A 27,468-nucleotide genomic window follows, 5' to 3' on the forward strand; every position below is an offset into this window, starting at 1 on the left:
TCGGCCGGCTCGGGTCCTCCTGGGGCCTGTGCGGCCCTGTGTGGCCCTGTGTGGCTGGAAAGAAAATGGAGTAAGAGCCCGAGTCTGAGGGGCAGCCCTAACCCCTCTGACCGAGGTCCTGCCGGCTTCGCCGCCAGGAGCCTCTCTCTTCTCCGGACCCAGTGCGTTCGAGCGCCCCAGTGGCCTGGGCCCCGTGAGTGGAATGGTCGCCGAGGCCCACGGCGTCGGGCTTCTGCCCGCCCAGTGAAGGGAACTGGGGAGCCTCGAGGGTCCCCGTTCTTCCTACTCCAGGCGCGGACAACTCCGCTTGGTGAGAGCAGGTACCGGCCGGGAAGCGCATGGGCAGTTCTGGGTTTGTTCTGTGACTTGGGTTTCCCAGCTCGCTGTCGTTTGTAGCCTCTTCCCCGCCTGCGGGCTTTGTGCATTTGGTGGTGGGGGGCGCGGGGCACGTGGGTTTGTGGAGGTTTTTGTTGGAAAGAGGTGAGGCTGTGGCCGCCCGGGGGGGGGGGGGGAGGGCGGGGTTTCGGGCGCGCCAGCCCGCGGGCGGGAGGCTGGGGGCTCCGCGGGTGGTCAGGGTAAAGGTCACGTGGGCGGGGGGTGCGTTGCGGGGCCGTCGGCGGCCTCTCGGCTTGGGGTCCCAATGATGACAGGTGCCTGTTCCGTAGCCTGCGTGAAGCCGGCGCCTTGTCTGGGCGAGTTTGGGCTGGTTCTGTGGCTAAGTTGACTCAGCTTTTCCCTTTGGGCTGGTCAAGTTCGGACACGTTCCTAGTACGCAGCAGAAGGAGCTAAGCCCTGACTTGTCTCCAGCTGGGGCTATTTAAACTATGCTTTTTCCCAGCTGTATTCACTGGCGATTAGAGGTAGATACCTGTGGTCACCGACGTAGAGCACTTATTCTACATTGATCCAGGTAAGGACCCGCTTGTTACTGGCTTTAGTTTTACTACAATATTTAAGGGCAGTGTTTATCTTCTTCCCATATGACTTTGTTGTTTTTTTTTTTCACCTTTGTTTCATTATTTCAAGTTTTTATCGTGTGTTTTTTTCCTACTCATAGGCAAATGTGCAATACCAACATGTCTGTGTCTACCGATGGTGCTGTAAGCACCTCACAGATGCCAGCTTCGGAACAAGAGACCCTGGTTGGTATTTTTGTCTCAAGTGTAACTTTTAAGAATAATTTATGAGGTGATCAACTAAATTCCATAGACCACATTTATGGCATGGCTCTTTAAATGAAATTGTATGAACATAGCTTGAATTCTGCCACTCAGGCATAACTGTAAAAGCTGACTGTAAGAACCTGTATCATTTTCTTTGTACTTTCCCACACTGGATGTAAAATTGAGTTCCATTATATTCTTAAGCATGGATGCTGAAGTTATGTTTATTATGTGACCGATTTTTTTTCTATTTTGACTTATTGAACTTCCTAAATGGTTTCTAAAAGTCACAAAACTAATTCATGCTTAGAAAGATTTTAGGCATTACAGAAAACTGAAAATTCTGATCATCTCTCTCTCTCTCTCTCTCTCTCTCTTTTTTTTTTTTTTTAAGTTTATTCATTTTGAGAGAGGATCCCAAGCAGGCTTCGAGCTGTCAGCACAGAGCCTGATGTGGGGCTGTGTCCCATGAACCATGAGATCATGACCTATGCTGAAATCAAGAGTCAGACGCTTAACTGACTGAGCCACTCAGGCACCCCTCTAGTCTTCTCTTTAACCATGTCTCCTTTTAGATTTTTCCTATGTATATACCCATATATGATGTGTTATTGTTCTGTTCTATTAAAACAGGATTAAACTAGAGGTGTGGTGCAAATTCCATCCATGTCAGTAAATCTACAGAATTCTGTTTAATGCCTCCATAGCGTTCCAAAGCATTAGGGTAGTAGTATTTAAGAAATTTATGCCTCTACTGATAGGGTTTTTTTTTTTTTTTGTGTAGTTTTAGAAAATTGAGTTTTATTTTTGAGTATTACGAACAGTGCTCCTTTGGGGTGCCTGAGTGGCTCAGTTCGTCCATCTTCAGCTCAGGTCATGATCTCGTGGTTCATGAGTTCGAGCCCTGTGACTGGCTCTGTGCTGACAACTCAGAGCCTGGAGCCTGTTTCAGATGCTGTGTCTGCCTCTCCCTCCCCCACCCATGCTCTGTCTATCATAAATAAACATTAATAAAACATTTTTATAAAAAAAATAGCGCTGCTTTGTACATGTCTCCTCCTGTAGGATTTTGTAGAAGTAGAACTCTTGGGTCCTAAACTATACATGTATTTGATTGCTATTCACATCTTGATTACCACAAGATTGTAACAGTTTTCATCTCTGCCAACACTGAATATTATCAGTTTTTATTATTTTGCTACTTTTGTGGTAAAAGGTACTGTATCATCGTTTAAATTTGTATTTCCTTAATGTCTGTTGAGATTGGGCGTCTTGTCATTCGTTAAATCGTTTCTTTCTTCTGGAATTTACTTGGTCTCATCTGTTCACTTTTCTTTTTGTTTTATTGTGTTTTTTGTAATAATTTGTAGTTCTGTGTGTTTCAAATATATTTGACTTTTATCATTTACAAATGTTTAACTTTATGTTGTTTTTGAGAATGTTTTTATGAAGTCAAACTTGTTGGTTTTTGAATTTCATATCATGCTTTGGAAGAATTCTCCCATCCCAAGATTATGCAGATATAGCCCTGTATTTTCTTGTAATATTTTAATTTTCACATCTAGATCTTTTTTCATTTGGCATTTATTTATCTCTTTGTTATTAAATGTAAGATTAAGAATGCTTCTTACAGTTTTCTTATTGCATGTCTTTCAGGTCTTAATAAAAAACTAATGGCTCTCCATTGCAGATTTTTACTTTGAGTTGTTTTATGTAGTTTGAAGTTAACATAGCATATATAAAATTTGAGGAGGAAAAAAATAATTTTTTATCTTTTTAGAGAGGTCATTCTTTAAGTACCCTGGAAGTAAAGTGTATATGTAACCCCCCCCCCCCCCAAAAGTGTGTGATCAGAACAGCTAATGATTCAGTACTACACTTAAGTGTATTTTAAGTTTTTTGGTTATTTAATCGATTAGCTGGAAGTAGGCAGTTTTCTTAAATTTACTTTTGAGAGTTATATTGCATACTGGGATGCTGTTAGATTTCCAAGTTAGACAAAGGATGGGAATATATTGAAGAGAGGTGCAGAGACACTAGTCTTTGTGGAGGGAGCAAGTTACAAAGATAGTTGAGTTTTGAAGATTTTGATATAGCAACAGTTAGGGAGAAAGAGTATATTATATCTCTGTCTCCTTGCCAGTTATTTTCTCAATACCACTTGCAAAACTTCTAAATCTGGGTCAGGCAAGCTATAACCTGTGGACTGAATTTGGTCTCCTGCCTGTTTTTGTGAAGAAAGTTTTACTGAAATGCAGCCATGGCTATTGGTTTACATATATTCTGTACTTCTGAGTCAGACCACATGGCAGGAAAAGCTTCAAATATTTACATTCTGGCTCTTTATAGAAAAAAATTGACCCCTGATTTAGTTGGCTGGCTCCTTGAATACAGCTCGTATTTTATTTATTTCCCCTCCCCCCCAATACCTAGCACTGTCTGGTGCGTGGTACAAGCTCAATAGATGTTTGTCAAGTAGGTATTTGAAATGTAGACCAATTAAGAGGCAGCATGATATAGTAGGAAGAAAATGCTGCTTTGTAGATGAGGGTTGTGAGTTGCAGTCTCAGATCTGCTCTTAATTATCCTTGTCATTTGGGTTAGTTATTTAAGTCGTCCAGCCTTCAGGAGCCTAATATGTGGAAAGAAGAGATTGGGAAAAGGACCTACCCTAAAGACTTACTCTTCTCTCTTGGATTTTGCAATGTAGTTTATGGTAATCTCATTGGAGTATTCCATTTATGCTTAAGTTTGTAAGGTAGTAAGCAGATAATAGAAATAGCTGGAGGAAAAAGAATGATTTTCACTGCCTTGGCGTGGACACTATTTCTGATTGCAACTGATGATACTTGAGGATTATGTGACTATTTGCATAGTAATTAAGTCTCAGTATTTTTTCCACACTGCCTTGACAGTCTGCGGTATTCAGTTTCTATAGCTTATTGCATTTAGTGAAAACATTTGACTTATTTTTTGAGTTCTAACCTTGTGAGATTGTTAAATGTAATGTCTGCTATGTTTATTGAAATTCTTCATGGACATGCTTACTGTGGGACTTAACAGTTCTGGAATAATTTTGGAAGTATAATAGCAAGTTTTTGTTTTTCATAGGTTAGACCAAAGCCATTGCTCTTGAAGTTGTTAAAGTCTGTTGGTGCACAAAAAGACACTTATACTATGAAAGAGGTAAGCTAAATTAAGCGTGAACAAGATAACTAATGTCTTATTAGTTACGTGTAGCCATGGGAAGAAATTGGCCATATAGAGGGATTTTTCAGGAAGCAGCAATATTAAGCATTGTCATTTGGACTATACTTTGAAGCTGAAAATTCTAATTATACTTGAATATCACTTCTCAGCTAGCACCTCTGAGACAAAGGGAGACTCTGTAGGGGTTCTTAGCATTTTTGTGCTGTGGACCCACTTGGCAAACTGGAAGTCTTCTCAGAATCCTGTTTCCAAATGCATGAACCAAAATGTATAGGATTACAAAAGAAACAAATTATGTAACATAGTTATCCAAGTAGTAAACAAGCTTGATATATGTGCTTTTTTGTGTGTGTGCTTTTTTATTAACACATTAAATAAGATTTAGTAGTAGACCTAATAAATGTAATTTCAAGGAGTATAGTTAATATTTTGAGGAGTATAGTTAATATTTTGAGATGTTTACACCAAGCATAGTATGATATGAAAACACTTGTGGTTTTTATTGGTGGCAAAAATCACAGGTATTACTAATACTTTGTGGTTTGTTGCCTATATTCATAATTGAAGGAAAGCTAAATTTCAGTGAAAAGTTAGTGAAAATACAGAAATTCTTTTTCCATCCAAATTAATGGACCCCCTGAATTCTATCCAAGGACTTCTTGGGCATCCATGGATCCCAGGTTAAGAACTTCTGCACTAGAGATACATGAGTACAGTATACTGATCTTTCTGGGATAGAGGTGAGCTGATTCATGAACGTATATGTTCTATTTAATGGATACATTTCAATGTATTGTTCTCTAGCTTGAAATTTGTGCACAGAAGCATGATTTTCAGTGAGAGATTGGGTCATCTTAGGCAAAATTTCACTGTGAGTGAAATGTGCCTTTTCCCCATCTCTCTCACTTAGTTTATGGGTCCCAGATTGCTTAAAACACTGAAGTACCTTATCTACATTGGGATAGTGGGTCAAGAAGAGACTCCAGATCATTTTCCTTTTCAGCCACACTTTTTATAAACTTCCTAATGGGATGTTTGGTAGGAGTGTAGGTTCTCTTCTTCCTTGCCCATGGTCTATCAACAGTCTCTTCAGTCCATAGTTACCAGGGAATATTCCTTTCAGTGAGGCCTGCTTAGCTAGTTAAGTCTACAGACAGTAGGGAAGTGTCGAGGTTAAGGATATTTTTAGGGCTGTTAACTTGGGTTTGACCTCATTATCATCATGTAATTAGTTAAACAAAAGGTATGCATTTAGTAGTAGATAGAAATAAGGGGAGGGGCGCTTGGGTGGCTCAGTTGGTTGAGTCCGACTTTGGCTCAGGTCATGATCTCATGGTTCATGGGTTTGAGCCCCGCATCGGGCTCTGTGCTGACAGCTCAGAGCCTGGAGCCTGCCTCAGATTCTGTCTCCCTCTCTCTCTAGAGAGGTTATTCTAGATGGTTGTGGGTATGGTTGCTGGTTGTTTAACCATCTTTAGATGAATGAGGTATTGAATGTTTTTGAAACTAACATTTACTTTTCTTTAATGCTCAGAAATCATATTTCTATTTCAGGTTATATTTTACCTTGGCCAGTATATTATGACTAAACGATTATATGATGAGAAGCAACAGCATATTGTGTATTGTTCCAATGATCTCCTAGGGGATTTGTTTGGAGTGCCAAGCTTCTCTGTGAAAGAACACAGGTAATTCTTCAGTTTAGTCAATTGTAAAAAGCCAACTGGACAAATGTTTCACTTCGCCTCCACCTTCACTCCCTTTTGTCAGAGAAAAATTGTTGCTGTATATATAAAAGATGTGGAAATTTAATTTCTTGGTAAGATAGCATATTGCTTGAGAACCTACATTCTGGAATCTTACAAACCTGGCTTTGAGACCTAGCTCAGCTATTTACTAGCTGTGTGACTTGGTAAATTGATTTACTTGCTCAAAACCTTAGATTACCCTATTTGTAAAGTAGGGATAATATAAATACTTAATGTGGAGTTTATGAAGACAATGTGTAAAAAGCAGTGTTTGACACATAGAACACACTTAAATGTTAGTCATGGTTACTGTAAATTAAAAAATACTGCAGTTACTTTCAAAGACCATCTTTACCCTGTGGTAAAGGCTTAAATTTAAGCATTCGTTGCTTTGGAGATTATTTTGTCATATATCATAGCACTTCATCAGCCAAGTTTAACACAGATAACCTTTCTAGAATTACTGGGAACTGAAGACTGTTTTTTTTCTTTCTTTTTTTTTTTTTTTTAATTTTATTTTTTTAAAATTTACATTCAAGTTAGCATATAGTGCAACAATGATTTCAGGAGTAGATTCCTTAGTGCCCCTTACTCAGTTATCCCATCCCCCCTCCCACACCCCCTCCAGCAACCCTCTGTTCTCCATATTTATGAGTCTCTTATGTTTTGTCCCCCTCCCTGTTTTTATATTATTTTTGTTTCCCTTCCCTTAGGTTCGTCTGTTTTGCCTCAGAGTCCTCATATGAGTGAAGTCATACGATATTTGTCTTTCTCTAATTTCACTTAGCATAATACCCTCCAGTTCCATCCACATAGTTGCAAATGGCAAGATTTCATTCTTTTTGATTGCCGAGTAATACTCCATTGTATATATATACCACATCTTCTTTATCCATTCATCCATCGATGGACATTTGGGCTCTTTCCATATTTGGCTATTGTTGATAGTGCTGCTATAAACATTGGAGTGCATGTGTCCCTTTGAAACAGCACACCTGTATCCCTTGGATAAACACCTAGTAGTGCAACTGCTGGGTCGTAGGGTTGTTCTCTTTTTAATTTTTTGAGGAACCTCCATACTGTTTTCCAGAGTGGCTGCACCAGCTTGCATTCCCAGTGAAGACTGTTTCTTCAGTCATCCTGTCCTTACATTTGGAATTCCTTTTCCCATGTGGTTTAGCACAGTCTGTGTAGAGCCTTAGCTTGTATGTTTTTCTTAATGGGATGAATACTTTTCACCTGAAACAACTAGATTCTACTGGTGTTTAATGTTCAATAATATTATAGCTAAAAAGATGGTAATTAAATGGAGTATTTATAACTTTAAAACAGTTTCATTATGTAAGCATAGTATGTATTCATTATTGGACAATAGGAAAAGACAAAACTAAAAATAGGAAAAAAAAAGACTATAGTTTGTCATTGAGTGGTATTTTTACCTGTTTTTCAGTTATGTGCAGATGTGTTTTAACCCAGTTGTGAACATACTATATTTAATTTTGTCATGCTTCTTAATTCAACATTATATAAACATCCTTCCATTAAGTCACATTTGTCTAATGTTTATTTTTTTAATGTTTATTTATTTTTTTTTTTGAGAGGGAGAGAGTGGGGGAGAGGCAGAGAGAGGGAAACAGAGGATCCAAAGCAGGCTCTGCACTGAGAGCAAAGAGCCCAATATGGGGCTTGAACTCAGGAACTGTGAGATTATGACCTGAGCTGAAGTCGGATGCTTAACCAGCTGAGCCACCCTGGTGTCCCTGTCTAATATTTATTTATGTTGTTATTTTACATTTGGCCTTGGGATATAAGCTTTATTTTATAACTATGTTGGTGATTTTGCACTGTTTGAGTGTTGAATCTTCTGATAATGTTTTGAGGTACAGTTGTATAGTTTCTCACATTGAAAGCATAGTTTAAAAAGTATCTTTGACTTGAATTTTAACATGTTGAGAGATTAAACACTGGGGAGATTACTAACTTGGAAAAAGGGTATGAACAGGAATACTGGTTTTTATGAGTTTACAGAACTGTGTCATTAGTTCCAAGAGTGAAAAGAAATAATTGGGATTGGCATTTTCCCTTAATGATAGGAATTAGAAATGATACGTAACCAATAACATTCTCTAAAGTCGTTAGTTTAAAAAAAAAAAAAAAAAAACTGTACCATAACATCAGTGAAGGCTGGAATAACTGAATTGTCTTCCTGTTGGGGTATAAGTTCTATGAGGGCAGAGATTTGTTTCCATTTTATTCCTTGTTTTCAGTCTGTATTTACTAAATGAATGAAGGAAACTTTAAATAAATTTTAAGATTGAGAGAGAAAATTCATTAGGTGGTTGGTCCATGAGTTGATAGAAGTCAAAATTATAATCAAGTTCCTATGTAGGATGCAGGTTTTGCACAACCCACTACCTTTTTAGGCAGTTTACTTCTAAGCTTTAAGTACAGAGCTAGAAATTTTTCTTCTCTGTTTGAAAACAAATACATTAAACTGCTTTCTACATTCACACCCATTCTCTGGGGTCTTTTGGTGAGGTCCAAACAAGGCATATTTCAGGAAATGGAGATATAAAGTCTTTCAGCTAGAGGGACCTTTGTGATTAAATAAGAGTAACAGTAGGTAATCATACAGCTAATTATCATGGTGCTTTTTAGGGCCTAGAAGCTTACCAGTGGTACAGTTTGCAGTAATTTATTTAAAGTTTGTTTATTTATTTTGAGAGAGAGCATGAGTGAGCATGAGCAGGGGAGGGGAGAGAGAGTGGGAGAGAGAGAGAACCTCAAGCAGGCTCCATGCTGTTAGCACAAAGCCCAATGTGGGGCTTGAATCCACAAACAGTGAGATCATGACCTGAGCCAGAATCAAGATTTGGACACTTAACTAACTGAGCCACTCAAGTACCCCTGAATGCAGTAACTTAAAATTTAGTTTGTGCACAATATAGTTCATATTAATACGTATTTATAAGTCTGGTTAAGTCTAGTTTAATATATTTTTATTTTAAAACGTATGTCTCTTTTTTTTCCTCCCTACAAGGAAAATATATACAATGATCTACAGAAACTTGGTAGTAGTCAATCAGCATGGTAAGTTAATTTTGAATAACATAAACAGACACCATGAAAATATTTTAAAGACGTTTTATGTATGTGGAAGTCATTTAAGGGGAAGAAATGAACTACATGAAGTAAAATAATACTGAGATTCTAATGCAACTTTGTGATATGTAAAGTTAAATATCTTATTCCATTAACTTAAGCCTTGGGATATCAGTATTAATATTTGTTCTGAAAGAAAATTTCTGGGTTTTTTGGCATCTCACAAACATTTATTAAACACTTATTTTTTTAAATTTATATTTTTATTTTAATTCTAGTTTAGTTAACCTGCAGTGTTATATTAGTTTCCAAGGTACAATACAGTGATTCAGCAATTCCATATATCACTCAGTGCTCATCACAAGTGCACTCCTTAATTCCCATCACTTAATTTCACCCATATTCCTCCCCCGCCCCGCCCCGTAGCCATCGTTTGTTCTTTAGAGTTAAAAGTCTGTTTTTTGGTTTGCCTCCTTTTTCTTTGTTTTTCTTTCTTTCTTAAATTCCACGTGTGAGTGAAATCATATGGTATTTGTCTTTCTCTGTTTTCACTTAACATTACACTCTCTATATATATCCATAGTGTAAATGGGAAAATTTCATTCTTTTTTTTATGGCTGAGTAATACTCCATTGTGTGTGTGTATGTATGCATAGAATACACACACATACTGTATCTTTATTCATCTATGGACACTGGGGCTGCTTCCATAAAATAATTTGGCTGTTGTAAATAATGCTGCAATGAACATAGGATTTATGTTTATGAAGATAGCATTTATCTTTTTTGAATTGGTGTTTTTGTATTCTTTGGGTAAACACTCAGAAGTGGAATTATTGGATCATATGGTAGTCCTGTTTTTAATTTTTTGAGAAACCTCTGTACTGTTTTTCACAGTGGCTGAACCAGTTTGCATTCCCACCAACCATGCACATGGGTTCCTTTTTCTCTACATCCTTGCCAACACTTGTTTCTGAAAGGTAGATAATTTCAGAAGGCCATGCTTATAAGAAATGTCATTAAAACATATTAAAAGGTTTTGGGAAATAATACAGATACTTAAGTAGAACCATTCAAATAGATGGGGCCCATTTTTTATTTTTTATTTATTTAATAGACAAAACTTTATCAGTTCAGGTAAGCGGCATCTTCTTTGCCTATCTTTAGGCTTGCAGTTCTTAACTGAGAATCTGATGAAAGCACTAGGTTTGTATTTCAGAGAGATACACATAAATATATATGGTGGTATGCTAGTAAATGTTTAACAACCCAGTCACTCTTCAGGAAAAGAAAGCCCTGATTTGTGGTGTTTGCTGATTTCCATCATGTAAATAACTCCCACCATGGCCATTTTCAAGCTGCGTACATGGAATTGGTAGAAGATACACAGTTCTTTGCTAGTAGGAGCTGGCTCCCAACACACCCCTGACTTCTTAAAGCCCGTTCTTGAACTACAATTAATTGTTTTCAAAAGCTTGTTTATGCAACAAACTGGCCACTCTTGTGCTTCCACTATTCTGTATTTGGACCTTATTGTTACATTGTTTTGTTTCACTTGATTATATTTCTTGTATCCTACTCAGGTTTGCATTTTGCATCAATACAGTGTTTTAGTAATACGGTGTTTAATAAATGTGTTGAGTTGAATACTGTTCCATAGTCAGGATTTAAGACCCAGAAAAGGGCATTACTGTCTTATCCTAGAGTAGAAGTGACTGTTAGGCTGGTAACAAGATGCTTTATTGTTTTACAGAGCTCTTTATGAAATTAAATGAAGGCCAAAAAAATAGTATTATAGTAGTATTTTAAGTTTTTAAAATATTATACCTGATGTATTCATTGGTTCGTGTAAAGACACCTTGGTAGATTACCAGGAAAATTATATTAATGAGATGGTAACCTATAGATTACTTAGGTTATTTCCATTTGTTATTTCTGTGTTTGTTTCAGGTTTCAGTTAGTAGAATTAACTTCAGAGCTCTTGTAACTGTGTTCTCAACCTGTCACACCTAGTACTTCCTTTTTATTACATCTATTTTGTAACATCTCCTTTATTATAGTAAAACGTAATATAACCTGTCTATATGTACAACTTAAAATACATAACCCATGATATAAAGAAGCAATAAACTTACGATAATGTGCATAATTTCAAAGTGTTAACGCTTGGGCCTGACATTCGTATTAAGATGAAAATGTTTTGGAGGGTATTTGATTATGATCTTTGGCACCTGTATATATTCCATATCTGAAATGCTGACTTCTGAGCTCCAAGTCTATACATCCAACTAAAAACTAAACCTACCTACCTGAATGAGTTTCATCCACTTTAGTTCATTGTCTTCCCATCCCAATCTCTTTGTCTTCTGAAGTTTCTCTCTTGGTGAATGGTTTTAACTTCTCTGGAATTGATCTTTCTTCCATGCCTTAGTTGAGGCTTTAATACTTCTGCATTTGTATTATTGCAGTTACTTTCTAAAGTTGGCTTCCCTGCCTCTGCTCTCTTTTTCTTCTATTTTGCTGAAGTAATTTGTTCCTCTCCGCTTAAAATGATGATTTATGGGTTCCTTATTGTTCTCTGGATAAAAAGACATACAGTTTTATCTATTGGATTAAACCTTTTTAGGAGTGCCGGGGTGGCTCAGTAGGTTGAGCGTCTGACTTTTGATTTCGGCTCAGGTCATGATTGCAGGGTCATGGGATCTGTGCTGAGCGTGGAGCTGGCTTAAGATAATCTCTCTCTCTCCGTCTCTCTCTCCGTGTCTCTCTCTCTCTCTCTCTCTCTCTCTCTCTCTCTCTCTCCCCCCCTCTCCCTCCCTCCCCCCCCCCCGCCCCTCCCTCCTTCTTGCGTGTTCCTTTTTATGCTGAATGGCTGCAACAGTGCTAGGGAAGGTTCTGAAGTGTCATCTGGGAAGCATGCAGTGATGTAGGATTGAAGGCATGAGTGCTGTTTGTTGATGTCCTTGTTCTGTTTTGCAAGACACACAGGATCCTTTATGATCCTGCTTATATTCTAGTAATAATTAACTACCTGTAGTTCCCTGCAACAAGCGTTGGTAATTCATTTCTGGATTTTTTTTTTTCACAGGGTGTTCCTCAGCCTGGAATAGCTTTTCTTAGTCCTACTTCTTTATATTTTATGGAACCTTTCCTGACTCCTTGTTCCTCAGACCTTGCTGTGTCCCTACCAAAAAATCATTGCTCTGTCTTCTTCACTACACTTTCATTACTCTTAATGTATTCTCTGTATTAAAATTGAATCTTATTACTTATTTCTACAATATCTAGCATGGGGTTGGCCCCTGGGAGACACACATTTAATGTTTGTTGAAAGGTTAAATTGTGTAAGGAGTTTTTCCTGGACTGACAGACTAGTTTCTTTTCTAGTTTGTGATTCTTTGTTGTTGTTGTTGTTTTTTTTTTCCCCCATCAGAACCATCAGATTCAGGCACATCTGTGAGTGAAAATAGGTGTCACCTTGAAGGTGGGAGTGATCAAAAGGTAATCTTGAAATGAATGCATTCTAGTGTGATGTTTCTTGAAAGTTAGGTTATTTTAAACAAATAATTTTCAGCTCCCTGGTGTTACAAGTTAAGTTTTTGTTTTTCTCCCCCCACCTTGCATGCTTAGGACCCTGTGCAAGAGTTGCAGGAAGAGAAACCTTCATCTTCAGATTTGGTTTCTAGACCATCTACCTCATCTAGAAGGAGAACAATTAGTGAGACAGGTACATATGATTAATTGGCACTTTCAGACAGCTTTTCACTGTTTATTCTCTAATGAAATTAATGCATTTAGGCTTAATGAAATTTTGCGCTTTTTTTTGCCTTAGATGAATTAATTTCTGGGTTTCTTTCATTCTTATTTTTATATGATTTGTTTAAAAATTGCTCTCTTAGCAATATTTTTCTGTTTGACTACAGCACAGTTTTCTGGGCCCAATGGAGTTTATAGTTAGGCACCTGTTATTCAAGGTAATAGAAGACAAGCATCTAAACTGTATTTTAGTCATTATTCTTAGTTACCTTAGCAGTTAAAATATTTGTTGTTTCTAATAAGCGATGAAACATACCAGTGAGTTTAAAAACAAAGTAAATAACATCTTAGAAATGAAGATGAGATAAAAAAAAAAAAATAGCTGAGGACATTTTTACAAAGAAAAGATAGTGGAGGAGGAGGAGGCTGTTGTCTGATCAAAAGTCAGTAACTAAAACTGTGATTCAGATGAAAGAAGAGTTCAGCAGATCAGTGAGATAGAGTAGATAAACCCAGACTAGAATTACGCACAGGAGAGCAGAGGGCGGTAAGGGCAGAGGGTGTTTTGTTCACTGCATGGGACTGGAGCAAGTGGTTAGTTATTTGGGGAAGAAAAGACAAATTCTGTCTATACCTTATGCCAAAGTGAATTCCAAATGAGTTTAAAAGATATATGAAGAAATTATATTTGAAGGATATTCACTTTAAACCTGATGGTGTCAATACCCTTATTACATAAAAAGTTCTCCAAAATTGATTTAAAAAAAAAGTAAAAATCCACATAACGAAAAGGAACAAAACACCCAATTTTTCATAGTAAATACAAATGACTAATAAATAGGGAGGGGGTGGGTTTTTGTGATTTAGCTTTATAGACAATAACAAATGCAAAAAGGCTTCTTTTCTAGGCTACCAAATTAGAGATTTTTTTACTCATCCTTGTGTTAACATGTGTATTGGCACTGATACACTATTGGTGTACCAATAGTTTAACAACAACTTAAACCTTTATGGATATAAAAAGGCTTGGAGTTCTTACTATTATCCCAGTAACTCTGCTTCTAGAGATCTATCCTAGTGATATAATCAGAAATTCAAAGATTACATGTATTTAGAGATACTAATTACAGCATTATTTATAATTAAAGACATATGGTAGAAAACGTCGTCACTCTAGTTCAGGCCATTGCCCTCTGGTCTCTGGACCACAGCAACAACTTTCTGATTTTGTTTTACAATTGTGTTCCTTCACACAGTACTAAAGGAGGTGGTAAAAGGTAAATTGGATTGCATCACTTCCCCACTTACCCACTTTGGTTATTTAAAATAAAACCCACGCTTTTTACCTTGGCCTAACAAGGCCATGATCTGCTTTTAACCTGGTTTTTGGCCTTTTCCTCCTACCTCTATTATTTCCATTGTACTGATTATTTAGTTCTTCAAGTCAACTCTTTGCTACTTTAAGGTTGTTGGCACACACATTTTTTGTTTTTGTTTTTCCCTGCCAGGAGTTTTTCTACCTCAGCCTTACAAGACCAGCTCCTCATTTTTCTGTTTTTGCTGAAATGTGACTTCAGAGAGCCTGTCTCTAACCAGTCACAAAGGCAGATTGTTCTTTTCCTTAGCCCCCTACTTGTTTCCTCATAGCACTCATAGCTGGTAGATAATTATGTTTCGGTTGCCTGGGTGTTTGAAATTAAACTTTATCTGGTGGCAGGGATGATAACTGACTTCACTTTTGTAAACCCACTGCCTAGCACAGTGCCAGACAGTAAGCAGTTGCTCAGCTTTGTGGACTAAATAGTTCAGTTATATGAACAGTATATAAATCTATGTCCTGGACACCATATTCTGCAGCCATTAAAAATAACGTAAAAGAAAATTTAAGAGCAAACCACCCCCAAATTGTACATATAGTATGATTCAAATACGTTTTTTAAAAGGAAATAAATGGGTGTTTGGGTGGCTTTGTTGGTTAAGCGTCTGCCTTCGGCTTAGGTCATGATCTCACGGTTCATGAGTTTGAGCCCCGCATTGGGCTCTCTGCTGTCAGTGCGCAACCTGCTTTGGATCCTCTGTCCCCTCTCTCTCTGTCCCTCTCCTGCTCATATTGTTTCTCAAAAATAAATAAGCACTTAATAAATAAAAGGAAATAAAAACTGGAAAATTATTACACTAAAATGTTAATAGTAGCTCTCTCTCGGGTAGCACTACAGATGCTTTACATTTTTTAAATTTTCTGTTTTTTTTTTTATGATTTCTATAATGAGTAATATGATACTTTAATAGAAGAAAATCCCAAATGATATTTTTAATGGAGGTAAACAATAAGAATCAGTTGGTGTGGTTTTAGGCTTCTAGCCCACATTATTCAACCAAGATCACCTTTTATAAGGAATACAAACATGATTAAGAACTTACATCAAGAACTTGTGATTTAGTTTTGGAGAGATCAACACAGAATTACTTAAAGTAGAGGGTATAAGAGTGGGGAATTCAGAGGAAAAAGTTGACTTTGACTAGGAAGGTCAAGAGAAGGAAATGGAGTGAGCACAAGGTTATGCACGTTGTACCTGTTTCAGGCATATGGATTATGGTTTGTTTAATCCTATAACCCTATTTGGTACTTATGTAAAAGGCTGCATCGAACATCCTTGCCACATACATCCTTAAGTAATTATGCAGATATTTCTAGGATAGAGATTGCCCACCAAATGTTATATTATTTTACATTTCTACCAACAGTGTATAAAAATGTCCTTTCTCTCAAATCTCGAGACTCTTATTTTAATTTTTGTCATTCTTGGGGGTAAAAAAAAATGGTATCTTGTTTTAATTTACATGTCCTTGATCAGGAGGCAGGGGATTTTTTTATATGCTTATTAGTCACTTGTATTCTGTGAATTGCCTTTCATATCTTTGACTTTTTTTTTTTAAGTTTGTTTATTTAGAAAGAGAGGGAGGGAGCTGGAGTAGGGTGGGACCAGGGAGGGAGAGAGCGCAGTATAGGGCTCTCAAACCCACGAAGGATACCATGAGATCATGACCTGAGCTGAAACCAAGAGACTGTTTAATAGACTGAGCCACTCAGGAGCCTCTCTCTGACTTTTTTTAAATCAAGGGTTTTTTTTGTTTGTTTTTGTTATTTTTACTTGATTGGTGGCAGGTGTTTGTATATAGTAAGTAGTAACCATTTTATGTATGTTGCAGATATTCTAGGCTGACATTTACTTTTTCATTTTTGTTCATTCTGCCATGTAAACCTTAATTTATTTAACATAGTCTAATTTTGATAAATTTTTAAATTTTTTTAATGTTTATTTTTGAGAGAGACAAAGCACAAGTGGGGGAGGGGCAGAGAGAGAGGGATATACAGAATCCGAAGCAGGCTTCAGGTTCTGAGCTGTCAGCGTGGAGCCCTGTGTGAGATCATGACCTGAGCTGAAGTCGGACACTTAACTGACTGAGCCACCCAGGCACCCTTGATAAATTTTTTCTTGAGGGCTTTGCAGTGTTATGTCACACTTCCCTACCCCAGTATTACAAGAATATTCTCTTAGAAGTATTTGGGTGGTTTTGTTCTTTGTGTTTGGCTCTTTAATTCACTTGGAATTTATTTTTAAATCTAATACATGGTAAGACTCATTCAAGTACCTGACAGATTTGGCAACATTCTGACTTAAAGTGAGAAGTAATTCATTATTTAAGATAAAATTTTGATTACTATTAAAAATAGAACTGAGGAAATCGAAATGTTAAGAATACCTTCTAAGTAAATTAAACATTTTTTGTTCTTTTTAGAAACAAAATGATATATTCTAAAGTGTGATTTTTTTTTTTTTTAATTTTTTCAACGTTTATTCATTTTTGGGACAGAGAGAGACAGAGCATGAACGGGGGAGGGGCAGAGAGAGAGGGAGACACAGAATCGGAAACAGGCTGCAGGCTCCGAGCCATCAGCCCAGAGCCTGACGCGGGGCTCGAACTCCCGGACCGCGAGATCGTGACCTGGCTGAAGTCGGACGCTTAACCGACTGCGCCACCCAGGCGCCCCTAAAGTGTGATTTTTGACAGAAGAATTTTAGATTGGTCAATGAAAGCTCTAGATGGATTAAATTAGTTGTGACTTAATGGAGACAAAGTTTTGAAAGAAGCTTGAAAAGCTTTTATTCCTTTATTTATTTATTTTGAGAGAGCATGAGCAGGGGAGGGCCAGAGAGAGAATCTTAAGCAGGCTCCACACTGTCAGCACAGAGCTGGAATTGGGGCTTGATCTCATGACGGAGAGATCAGGACCTGAGCCAAAATCAAGAGTTGGATGCTTAACCGACTGAGCCACCCAAGCACCTCTGAAAAGAAGAGCTTGTATGTGTGTAAGTAATGTCTACACACAACGTGGGGTGCAGACTCAGCGACTCCGGGATCAAGAGTCATGTACTGACTGAGCCAGGTGTTTCAGAAGTTTGAAAAACTTTTTAAAAATACAGCCTTTTGGAGGTGCCTGGCTGGCTCAGCCAGTAGAGCATGTGAGTCTTGAATTTGGGGTTGTGAGTTTAAGCCCCATGTTTGATGTAGGGCTTACTTAGAAAAAATAAATACAGTGTTCTGCTGTAGCTCTCAGTTGAACAGATCCAATAAAAGCATTAAGTTTTGAAATGGTAATAATTGACTATTTTCTCTGTTTAATTTCATTGAGATTAAATTTCAGTACAAATAGGTACTCGAGGCAGCTCGTTTGCTAAATAAATCACAACATAGGGTTTTAATTGACTTTTTTTCCTTATATATGCAGAAGAACATTCAGATGAATTACCTGGTGAACGGCAGAGAAAGCGCCACAAGTCTGATAGTATTTCTCTTTCCTTTGATGAAAGCCTTGCTCTGTGTGTAATAAGGGAGATATGTTGTGAAAGAAGCAGTAGCAGCGAATCAACGGGGACTCTGTCAAATCCGGTAATCTTTTCATTTTAAATAAAATAAAACAAGACTCTTATTTTTAAAGTCTAGTTCTGTCAGTCCTAATAAACATTTGGATAGAATGCCTATATATGCAATTGCTGTTATATACACAGTGGTAAATTTTTCTGTCAAATAAAATTACCGTGTAAATCTTCTCTGTCCCCAACCCCAGGTTTGGGAGGAGGGTGGGAGATCGTGCAGTTGTGGGTGTGATGATAAAATTAGCACCAGTATTAATAGTTGTTAATGTCGTCCTCCATAGTGGAGAATCTTTGTGGGCTGTGCACCAGTAGTACATTCACAGAAATTGGAATGGTCTGAGGATTTTTAGTTTTATTTTTAAAAAAATAAGGGAAGAAAAAAAGTTAAGTATCTTAGAATCTAAGGCAAATTTGTTTTGAACATTTAGAGTAACAATATCTTCTTTATTATAGCTATCAGCAAACAAGCCAGCATAGTCTAAGCTACACACTTAGCCGTACATAGGCCTAGATATCAGGAAAGAGGTGTTTAGTAAGGCTGTGAAATACAGACATGTTGTTACATGGATGGCGGGAGAGATTTAGTAATTTTGATTATTGATACAAAAATCCAAAGAATTAGTAAAAAAATTTTTTTTTAGAAAGATTCTTTTTTTTAAAAAAAAAATTTTTTTAAATGTTTATTTTTGAGAAAGACAGAGACAGAATGCGAGTGGGTTAGGGGCAGAGAGAGAGGGAGACACAGAAGCTGAAGCAGGCTCCAGGCTCTGAGCTGTCAGCATAGAGCCCGACGTGGGGCTTGAACTCACAAGCTGTGAGATCATGACCTGAGCTGAAGTCAGATGCTCAACCGACTGAGCCACCCAGGTGCCCCAGAATTAGTAAAATTCTTAAGAGAGGTCACTGAAAGAAGTTCGGTTAAAAAAAATATATACTGGGGCGCCTGGGTGGCGCAGTCGGTTAAGCGTCCGACTTCAGCCAGGTCACGATCTCGCGGTCCGTGAGTTCGAGCCCCGCGTCGGGCTCTGGGCTGATGGCTCAGAGCCTGGAGCCTGTTTCCGATTCTGTGTCTCCCTCTCTCTCTGCTCCTCTCCCGTTCATGCTCTGTCTCTCTCTGTCCCAAAAATAAATAAACGTTGAAAAAAATATATATATATATACATTTTTTTTAATGTTTTATTTATTTTTGAGACAGAGAGAGAGACGGAGCATGAGCAGGGGAGGGGCAGAGAGAGAGGGAGACGCAGAATCGGAACTAGGCTCCAGGCTCTGAGCCGTCAGCACAGAGCCCGACGTGGGGCTCGAACTCATGAACTGTGAGATCATGACCTGAGCCGAAGTCGGATGCTCAACCGACTGAGCCACCCAGGCGCCCCCTTTTTTTTTTTTTTTCATGTTTGTTTATTTTTGAGAGAGACAGACTGAGTGTGAACAGGGGAGGGGCAGAGAGTGAGGGAGACACAGAATCTGAAGCAGGCTCCAGGCTCTGAGCTGTCAGCCCAGAGCCAGACGCGGGGCTCAAACCCACAAAGAGTGAGATTATGACCTGAGCCGAGGTCAGACACTTAACCAACTGAGCCACCCAGGCATCCCTATTGTTGTTATTTCTTACGTTATCTTTACTTTTTTTCCCTTCCAAAGTACTGATTTTATGGATACAGATGTACCCTCTAGACTTAGTATTTAATAGAGCTGTTACTTCTGTAGGCCACTAGATGGCATAGAGAGCAAGTTCTTCATTCAGTAGGTACGTAAATGTTTTCTATACCAGGTTCTGTTTGGCACTGGAGTGGTTGTCAAGGTAGATATAGATATGGTCCCTGCCCTCATGGGGAGACACATCATCAACAATGAAGTAATTAAGACATTTAACAAATGTTGTAGAAAAAAAATACAGGTTCTTGAGAGCAAACATATGTGATCTGAAAATTGAATCCAATTAAAGAAAGCTTAACATGTACACAGACTTCATGTTTGGATAATTTTATTCCTTACAAATGATTTAAGTAGAACTATGACCCATTAAACTTGCAGACTTTGTTACAGTTGTTTCAGAATTCTAGTTAAATGATTTTTTTTTTTTTTAATTTTTTTTCCCAACGTTTTTATTTATTTTTGGGACAGAAAGAGACAGAGCATGAACGGGGGAGGGGCAGAGAGAGAGGGAGACACAGAATCGGAAACAGGCTCCAGGCTCCGAGCCATCAGCCCAGAGCCTGACGCGGGGCTCGAACTCCCGGACTGCGAGATCGTGACCTGGCTGAAGTCGGACGCTTAACCGACTGCGCCACCCAGGCGCCCCGTTAAATGATTTTTAAACTCCTTGTTTTTTCTTTCTACCCTGGGACACTGCCTTGTTATTAAAGCAACAGAGGATATTTTCTTTTTTCTTTTTGTTATTCCTATCCTATATTATCTTCTAAAAATTCTATTAAAAATCTACTGTTTTGCAGGCTGAGTTCCTACTTGTGAAAGCTTTTGGTAGGGGCAGGGTTTTTCCTTGTTTTTAGCTTACCTGATATGAGAATGGTATAGTTCTCATTTGGTGTCATTATTCACCCGCCTGTGAAGGCAGTTAAAGGAAAGTGCGTCTGACTTCCATCTTTTTTTCTTTTGGGCTTAATAAATTGAGGAATTAAGGCTATATTCTAGGCTCTGTACTAGACAGTTTACATGGTACCAGCTCAGCAGCCTCACATTCCATTTATAGATGGGAAAGATAAGCTTGAAGGTTTCAAATAACTCGTTTAAGATTCCATAGCTAATAATTGTCTGTTTGGAAACTGAGAAATTGTCTCAGGAAAACCAATGGCCATGGCTGTGTTCAATAAAACTTTATTTGTAAAAATAGGTGGGTAGTGGGCCATACTTTGTCAACCCATACAAGAGAAGATACCTGCTGAGACTTTCATCTTTTTTGTGATATATCCCCATATTCTAAACTTAGTGCAATAGGGGCACCCGGGTGGCTCAGTCAGTTAAGCGTCTGACTTTAGCTTAGGTCATGATCTCACAGTTTGTGAGTTTGAGTCCCGCATCGGGCTCTGTGCTGACAGCTCAGATCCTGGAGCCTGCTTCAGATTCTGTGTCTTCCTTTCTCTCTGCCCCTCCCCAACTTGTGCTCTGTCTCTCTCTCAAAAATAAAAATTAAGGGGCGCCTGGGTGGCGCAGTCGGTTAAGCGTCCGACTTCAGCCAGGTCACGATCTCGCGGTCCGTGAGTTCGAGCCCCGCGTCAGGCTCTGGGCTGATGGCTCGGAGCCTGGAGTCTGTTTCCGATTCTGTGTCTCCCTCTCTCTCTGCCCCTCCCCCGTTCATGCTCTGTCTCTCTCTGTCCCCAAAAAAATAAATAAAAAACGTTGAAAAAAAAAATTAAAAAAAAAATAAATAAAAATAAACATTAAAAAAAAATTTAGACTTAGTGCACTAAAATGCTAGTTAATTGAAGTATACAGTTTATTAGGTTACCTTATTAGAGATCATATTCTAGCTTCATATGTAATTTTAACCTGAATGTTAATAGAACCCTTATTAAGAATCATTAACTGCAACTTGTCAAGTTTGCTTTTACTGCTATCCTGACATCACTGTGAAAAAGTCTTTTGACCTCAGTGTTTATAAAATAATATACTTTGTTTTTTTACAAATGATAGAAGTATTAGAGATTATTTAATCCAAACTCTCATAGATGAAGTGGCTGCGGCCTTTATGGCTTTAAATATGTCCAAGGTTAAATAGCTGTTTAGTGGCAAATCTAGAAGAAGAATGTATCCTGGGGTGCCTGGGTGGCTCGGTTGGTAAAGGGCCCAACTCTTGGTTTTCACTCAGGTCTTGATCTCACTATTTGTGAGTTTGATCCCCGCCTCAGGCTCTGCACTGACAGTGTGCAGCCTGCTTGGGATTCTTTGTCTTGCCCTCTGCCCCTCTTCTGCTCGCTCACTCTCTTTCTCTCTCAAAAATAAATAAACCTTAGAAGAAAAGAATGTTTGTATCCTGATTCTTAGACCAATGTATTTTTTCTGTCTAGCCTTCTGTTTTGTATATGTTCCTATTCTTAGCACTGACAGTAAATGTGGGACTAATGGTCTTATTAGGGTTCTTATACTATAAAATGAGAAACCACATGAGCTGATACAGAATTTAAAAAATAAATTTAAAAAATTATGTCTGAAAGCTCTTCCAAAGAAATTATTATCAAAGTTCATTAAAAAATAAATCTCAAGAAAATTATAAAATCTCATAATTGTCATGTGGGTTGTAGCTACTACTGTTCTACCAATCTGAAGATCTAAAGAGATTAAGACATGTTTTTAACTCTTAAAGTACGTATAACTCAGATAAGAAACATGTATAGAAAACTATGTTTTGTATAATCTTATGTGTAAAAGTATATAGTATTCAATATGTAAGTAGGAAAGGTAATTAAAAGTGGAAGTACTTTTCTTCTTGTGGTATTGACAGAAGCCTTATCAAAAAAGGAAGAGTAGGACTTAAAAACTGTTAAGTTATTCCAGCGAGAGAGGTAAAGTGTGTAAGGTGAACTGTCAAGTTTGGTTTAGAAAAAAGGGTAGATCTGGCCGATTGTTCATATTGAGGGTGGGGGGAGCAGTGTCTAGTTGGAAGATAAGATGAAAGTGTTAATATGGCCCTACTCTGTGTGCCTTGAACGCCAAGGGGATTTGGCTTTTTTCCTTTATGTGATGGGGTTTTGAACTGGGAACATAATATATTAATAACCCAGAATCTTAATCTAGTGTCATTGTGTAGGGTGGATTTAAGATGGAAATAGGACTATAGGGATGAGCCAGGAAGCTGTTACAGAGGCCAACAGGTAATGTACTTCAAGTAACTTTTTTTTCCCCCCTATTTTAGGATCTCGATGCTGGTGTAAGTGAACATTCAGGTGATTGGTTGGATCAGGATTCAGTTTCAGATCAATTCAGTGTAGAATTTGAAGTTGAGTCTCTCGATTCAGAAGATTATAGCCTTAGTGAAGAAGGACAAGAACTCTCAGATGAAGATGATGAGGTAGTTTTATTTCTCTATAGTCTGAATTTCTTAAATATTTTCTGTATTCATTGATGCTATTTGAAATTATAATGTATTCTGATTTCACTTAATCTTTGACTCTTGTTCAAACTGGAATATTTTGTGGACTTCAGGCTTTTGTAGTTCTTTGATTTATACTCTCGTAACTATAAATGTCAAAAAGTCAACAGTTCTTAATGAATGTTCTTATAAAAGTCTTATTTAAAAAAAAAAAAATTCCCCTCTTTGGGATGTCTGGCTGGCTCAGTGGGTGGAGCATGCAACTCTTGATCTCTGGGTCATAATTTCAAGCCCCATGTTTTGGGGTAGAGTTTACTTAATAAAGTTAAATTTTAAAATTGCCCTCTTTTTAATATTAATTTACTTGAAAAAAAATTTTTTTAATGTTTATTTTTTGAGAGAGAGACAGAATGCAGGTGGTGGGGGGGCGGGCAGAGAGAGAGGGAGACACAGAATCTGAAGCAGGCTCCAGGCTCTGAGCTGTCAACACAGAGCCCAATGTGGGGCTTGAACTCACAAACTGGGAGATCATGATCTGAGCCAAAGTCAGTCGCTTAACCAACTGAGCCACCCAGACGCCCCTCATTTTTATAAAAGTAAAGTATGCACACAGTTAAAGTCACTGGAGGTGACCACCTTCAACATTTCTGGCTGTTTCACAGTTATTTAATATCCCCATATTTATAAAATAAAAATGCTTATACTGAATTTTTTGCCTTATTCATTTTAATCATCCTGTTGCCTTTTTACCATAGTGGGTGAGGATTTCATGGTCCTTCATTTTTCCCCCTCTATTTCATTCAACCTCTGTCTCAGAGGTTCTCATCTATAGTAGTACATGCTATTTGTTAGGACTTACCACTAAGAAGCCTTCCTGGTTAAGGAAAAGAGGTGATAAATTGCTGTTGATGGATTTATTTTATTAGGTATATCGAGTAACTGTGTATCAGGCAGGGGAGAGTGATACAGATTCATTTGAAGAAGATCCTGAAATTTCCTTAGCTGTAAGTATACATCTGTTTTTTTAAGGAATCAAAACATTGAGGTTAACATTAGAAAAATATGCCTAGTCTACTTCCTGACATGAGGTAATTTCTATAAAGCTAAAATCCTTTTTAAAAAGTTTTAAAGCATTTTTTTCTTTTACTTGTTGTGTTGGAATCTGTTACTACATTTTTTAGGGGTTTTTTGGTGCTAGGATATGAACTTTTAAAGAATTTTTTATTGAAAATTTCAAGCATGTACAGCATAGAGAGTAGTATAATGTATTTCTAGTGTATTTATCACCCAGCTGTAATAGTTACAAACATTTTTCCCATCATGTTGATTCGTACTAGAGAATGTGGTAGGTAGGGTTTGCCATTTAAGAATTCAGGAGGTTCACATTTCATGCTTCATAGGGTTCCTGGGGTATTGGAAGTTGGGTTTTTTACTGTATATTAAAGCTTTAGTTTTTTTTTAATGTTTGTTTGTTTAGAGAGAAAGCAATAAGGGGAGGAGAGGAGAGAGAATCTCAAGCAGTCTCTGCACTGTTAGTGTGGAGCCCGATGCGGGGCTCAGTCCCATGAACTGTGAGATCATGACCTGAGCTGAAATCAAGAGTCGGCTGCTTAACCGACTGAACCACTCAGACGCACTGCTTTATTTATTTATTTATTTTTAATGTTTATTTTGAGAGAGAACATGAGCAGAGGAGAGGCAGAGAGAGGGAGACAGAGAATCCCACACAGGCTCCGCACTGCCAGTGCAGGGCCTGACACGGGGCTCAAACTTATGCACTGTGAGCTTGAATTGACCTGATCTGAAATCAAGAGTTGGGTGCTTAACCGACTGAGTCACCCCAGTGCCTGTAACTTTGTTCTTTTTTTAAAAAAATTTTTTTTAATGTTTATTTTTGAGAGAGAGTGGGTGCAAGTGGGGCAGGGGCAAAGAGAGAAGGGGACACAATCCGAAGCAGGCTCCAGGCTCCGAGCTGTCAGCACAGAGCCTGACACAGCGCTCGAACTCACAAACTGAAATCATGACCTGAGCCAAAGTTGGACAGACACCCAACCCACTGAGCAACCCAGGTGCCCCTAATTTTGTTCTTAATGCCTTAAGTTGTATTTGAATAGGAAATCTCATTTTTCTTGGCTGAGTTGGAAACTATTATCTAAATGCAAAAAAGGTGAAATTGTGAAATTCAAAAAAAAAATATTTTTTTTTTTGCTGTAATAGAAAATAATTCAAGTAACTAGTTGACTTACTTTATGCCAGACATAGATCCTGCAGTTTATTGGGGTCTTTGAAGCACTTTCTCCCACATGTTATAAAACTTTTGTCTTTGGTTTTATCAGTTGGGTAGCAACGTACATTGAGAACTTGAACTAATGTACAATAGTGAACAGTCTCCATCCCTACTGCTGATGTCTTAGGCATTTGTGAGGCAACTTAAAAATGGTTATATTGGGGCACCTGGGTGGCTCAGTCAGTTAAGCATCTCTTGATTTCAGCCCAGGTCATGATCTCACAGTTTGTGAGTTTGAGCCCTGTGTCAGCTCCGAGGGCTCTGCACTGACAGCACGGAGCCCTCCCTCCCCCCCCCCCAAATAAATAGACAGTTTTTAAAAAATGGTTATATTATTCATGGCAAGTTTTACATGTATGTTGTCCTCAGGCAAGAAACATGCTTCAGTTAAGATAGTGGAATAAGAATATATTCGTTAAAAGAGCCTGGGGGATTTAAAGGGGGTTTGTTTTCCAAATTGCATGATGGTGGAAAGGTTGGGAAATAAGTTGAGATATGGGAGAAGCAATAAGCAGTTACAGAGGTGAGAACACAGAAAAGCATAGTTAAATAAGGGGCATACGTTTTGGATAGTGACAAGGATGACAGATTTTAGGTGGCTGTGATTGCCGAGAATGTTTTAGCATTTCCTTTGTGGATGAAAGGAGGGAAGCTCCCTTGAGCCCAGGTTTTAGAGCACTTCCAAGGCAGTCTTAGTCAGTGTCTCATTGGGCAGTGGTTTCGTCTAGATTGATTGGTAGACATTGGGCCTGGGGTTGAGCCTTTAAGAGAGTGAAGTGGGTACAGGCCTCATTTCAGAGTAAAAGACTACATCACACTTGCTTCAACTAGATGAACCAGCTGTATCTGTGTCCCCAGATAACTTTATTGGTACGTGGTTAAGTCATGGTGAATACATTTTTTTGTTTTACGATTCTTCAGCATAGTTTGCCTGAAAAAAATAGATACTTTATGTGTGTTGTTATAATCTCATGCTTGAGGAAAGATTGTTACATGTTGAATGTTTTATATAAAACATAAAATGCTGAAAACTGAACTCTGATAGATTTTATTTCAGACATACTGAAGTTGCTAGAGTTGGCTATGAGTAGTTGTTAAAGGGTTACAGAAACGAACTCTTTTTTCATTGAAGGACTATTGGAAGTGTACTTCGTGCAATGAAATGAATCCTCCTCTTCCACCTCATTGCAACAGATGTTGGGCTCTTCGTGAGAATTGGCTTCCTGAAGATAAAGGGAAAGATAGAGGGAAAATGCCTGAGAAAGCCAAAGTGGAAAACTCAACACAAGTAGAAGAGGGCTTCGATGTCCCTGATTGTAAAAAAACTACAGTGAATGATTCCAGGGAATCATGTGCTGAGGAAAATGATGATAAAATCACACAGGCCTCCCAATCCCAAGAAAGTGAGGACTATTCTCAGCCATCAACTTCTAACAGCATCATTCATAGCAGCCAAGAAGATGTCAAAGAGTTTGAGAGGGAAGAAACACAAGACAAAGAAGAAATCGTGGAATCTAGTTTTCCCCATAATGCCATTGAACCTTGTGTGATTTGCCAGGGTCGACCTAAAAATGGTTGCATTGTTCATGGCAAAACAGGACATCTTATGGCATGCTTTACTTGTGCAAAAAAGCTAAAGAAGAGGAATAAGCCCTGTCCAGTATGTAGACAACCAATTCAAATGATTGTGCTAACTTATTTCCCCTAGTGGACATGTCTATAAAAGTAGAATTCTATATTTCTAACTATATAACCCTAAAAATTTAGACAACATGAAATTTTTTTTTACACATATCAAAGTGAGAAAGTATCTCCGTACATGTAGATTTATTTCTTGTATAATTTACTTTGGGAATGGGAATAGTAAATACTTCCTTTTAGAAAAATTTCACTTCTGTTTATATTCTCTGTTTGGGTTTTAATGTAATTCGAGTTCGATATGTAGGTCATCCTTAACCCCGCTACTCATATTTTAAATGATTCCCCACTTTGTTAAAATTTAGAGACGTATCTGATTTAAAAAAATATAAGTACATTAAATGTAAGTTATGTACATTCAGGGTATGGAATGCAGTGATTATGCTACTTAGAAAACATTCAGATCTGCAGATGGTTTCATTTGCCATGCCTATCCATTAAATTGTCTAAATTTTTAGGTTTAGTATACATAAATTATTTATTGATTTACAAATAAAAATACTAAATGTTTGATTAA

At 37.9% G+C, this 27,468-nt stretch overlaps 1 protein-coding gene across 7 annotated transcripts; it reads left to right on the plus strand.

Annotated features, from left to right (window-relative positions):
- Positions 1 to 27,468, plus strand: MDM2 (MDM2 proto-oncogene). Of its 7 annotated transcripts, none has more exons than XM_047065487.1 (12): positions 221 to 310; positions 839 to 910; positions 1,058 to 1,142; positions 4,275 to 4,349; positions 5,928 to 6,061; positions 9,162 to 9,211; positions 12,657 to 12,724; positions 12,854 to 12,950; positions 17,772 to 17,932; positions 22,790 to 22,945; positions 23,893 to 23,970; positions 26,386 to 27,468. In XM_047065487.1, exons 3-12 carry the CDS (start codon positions 1,062 to 1,064, stop codon positions 26,959 to 26,961), a joined length of 1,476 nt encoding a protein of 491 aa, XP_046921443.1. In that variant the 5' UTR covers positions 221 to 310; positions 839 to 910; positions 1,058 to 1,061; the 3' UTR covers positions 26,962 to 27,468. The 7 variants fall into 7 exon arrangements, with proteins under 7 accessions (XP_046921446.1, XP_046921448.1, XP_046921443.1 ...); XM_047065486.1 differs by having other exon boundaries at positions 231 to 320; XM_047065488.1 differs by having other exon boundaries at positions 231 to 320; positions 22,790 to 22,804.

This window comes from Lynx rufus, unplaced genomic scaffold (genome assembly GCF_022079265.1).
Source record: "Lynx rufus isolate CCGP_SWC_20201006 ecotype Redwood Valley unplaced genomic scaffold, mLynRuf1.p SCAF_7, whole genome shotgun sequence".
Taxonomy (NCBI): domain Eukaryota; kingdom Metazoa; phylum Chordata; class Mammalia; order Carnivora; family Felidae; genus Lynx; species Lynx rufus.

Bases quoted from the DNA above. Each gene is read 5' to 3' on its own strand.
- MDM2 (XM_047065490.1), top strand. From the start codon at position 1,062: ATGTGCAATACCAACATGTCTGTGTCTACCGATGGTGCTGTAAGCACC. The intron at 17,933-22,789 runs GTAATCTTTTCA...CCCCTATTTTAG, and splicing joins CGGGGACTCTGTCAAATCCG to GATCTCGATGCTGGTGTAAG. The intron at 23,971-26,385 runs GTAAGTATACAT...TTTTCATTGAAG, and splicing joins ATCCTGAAATTTCCTTAGCT to GACTATTGGAAGTGTACTTC.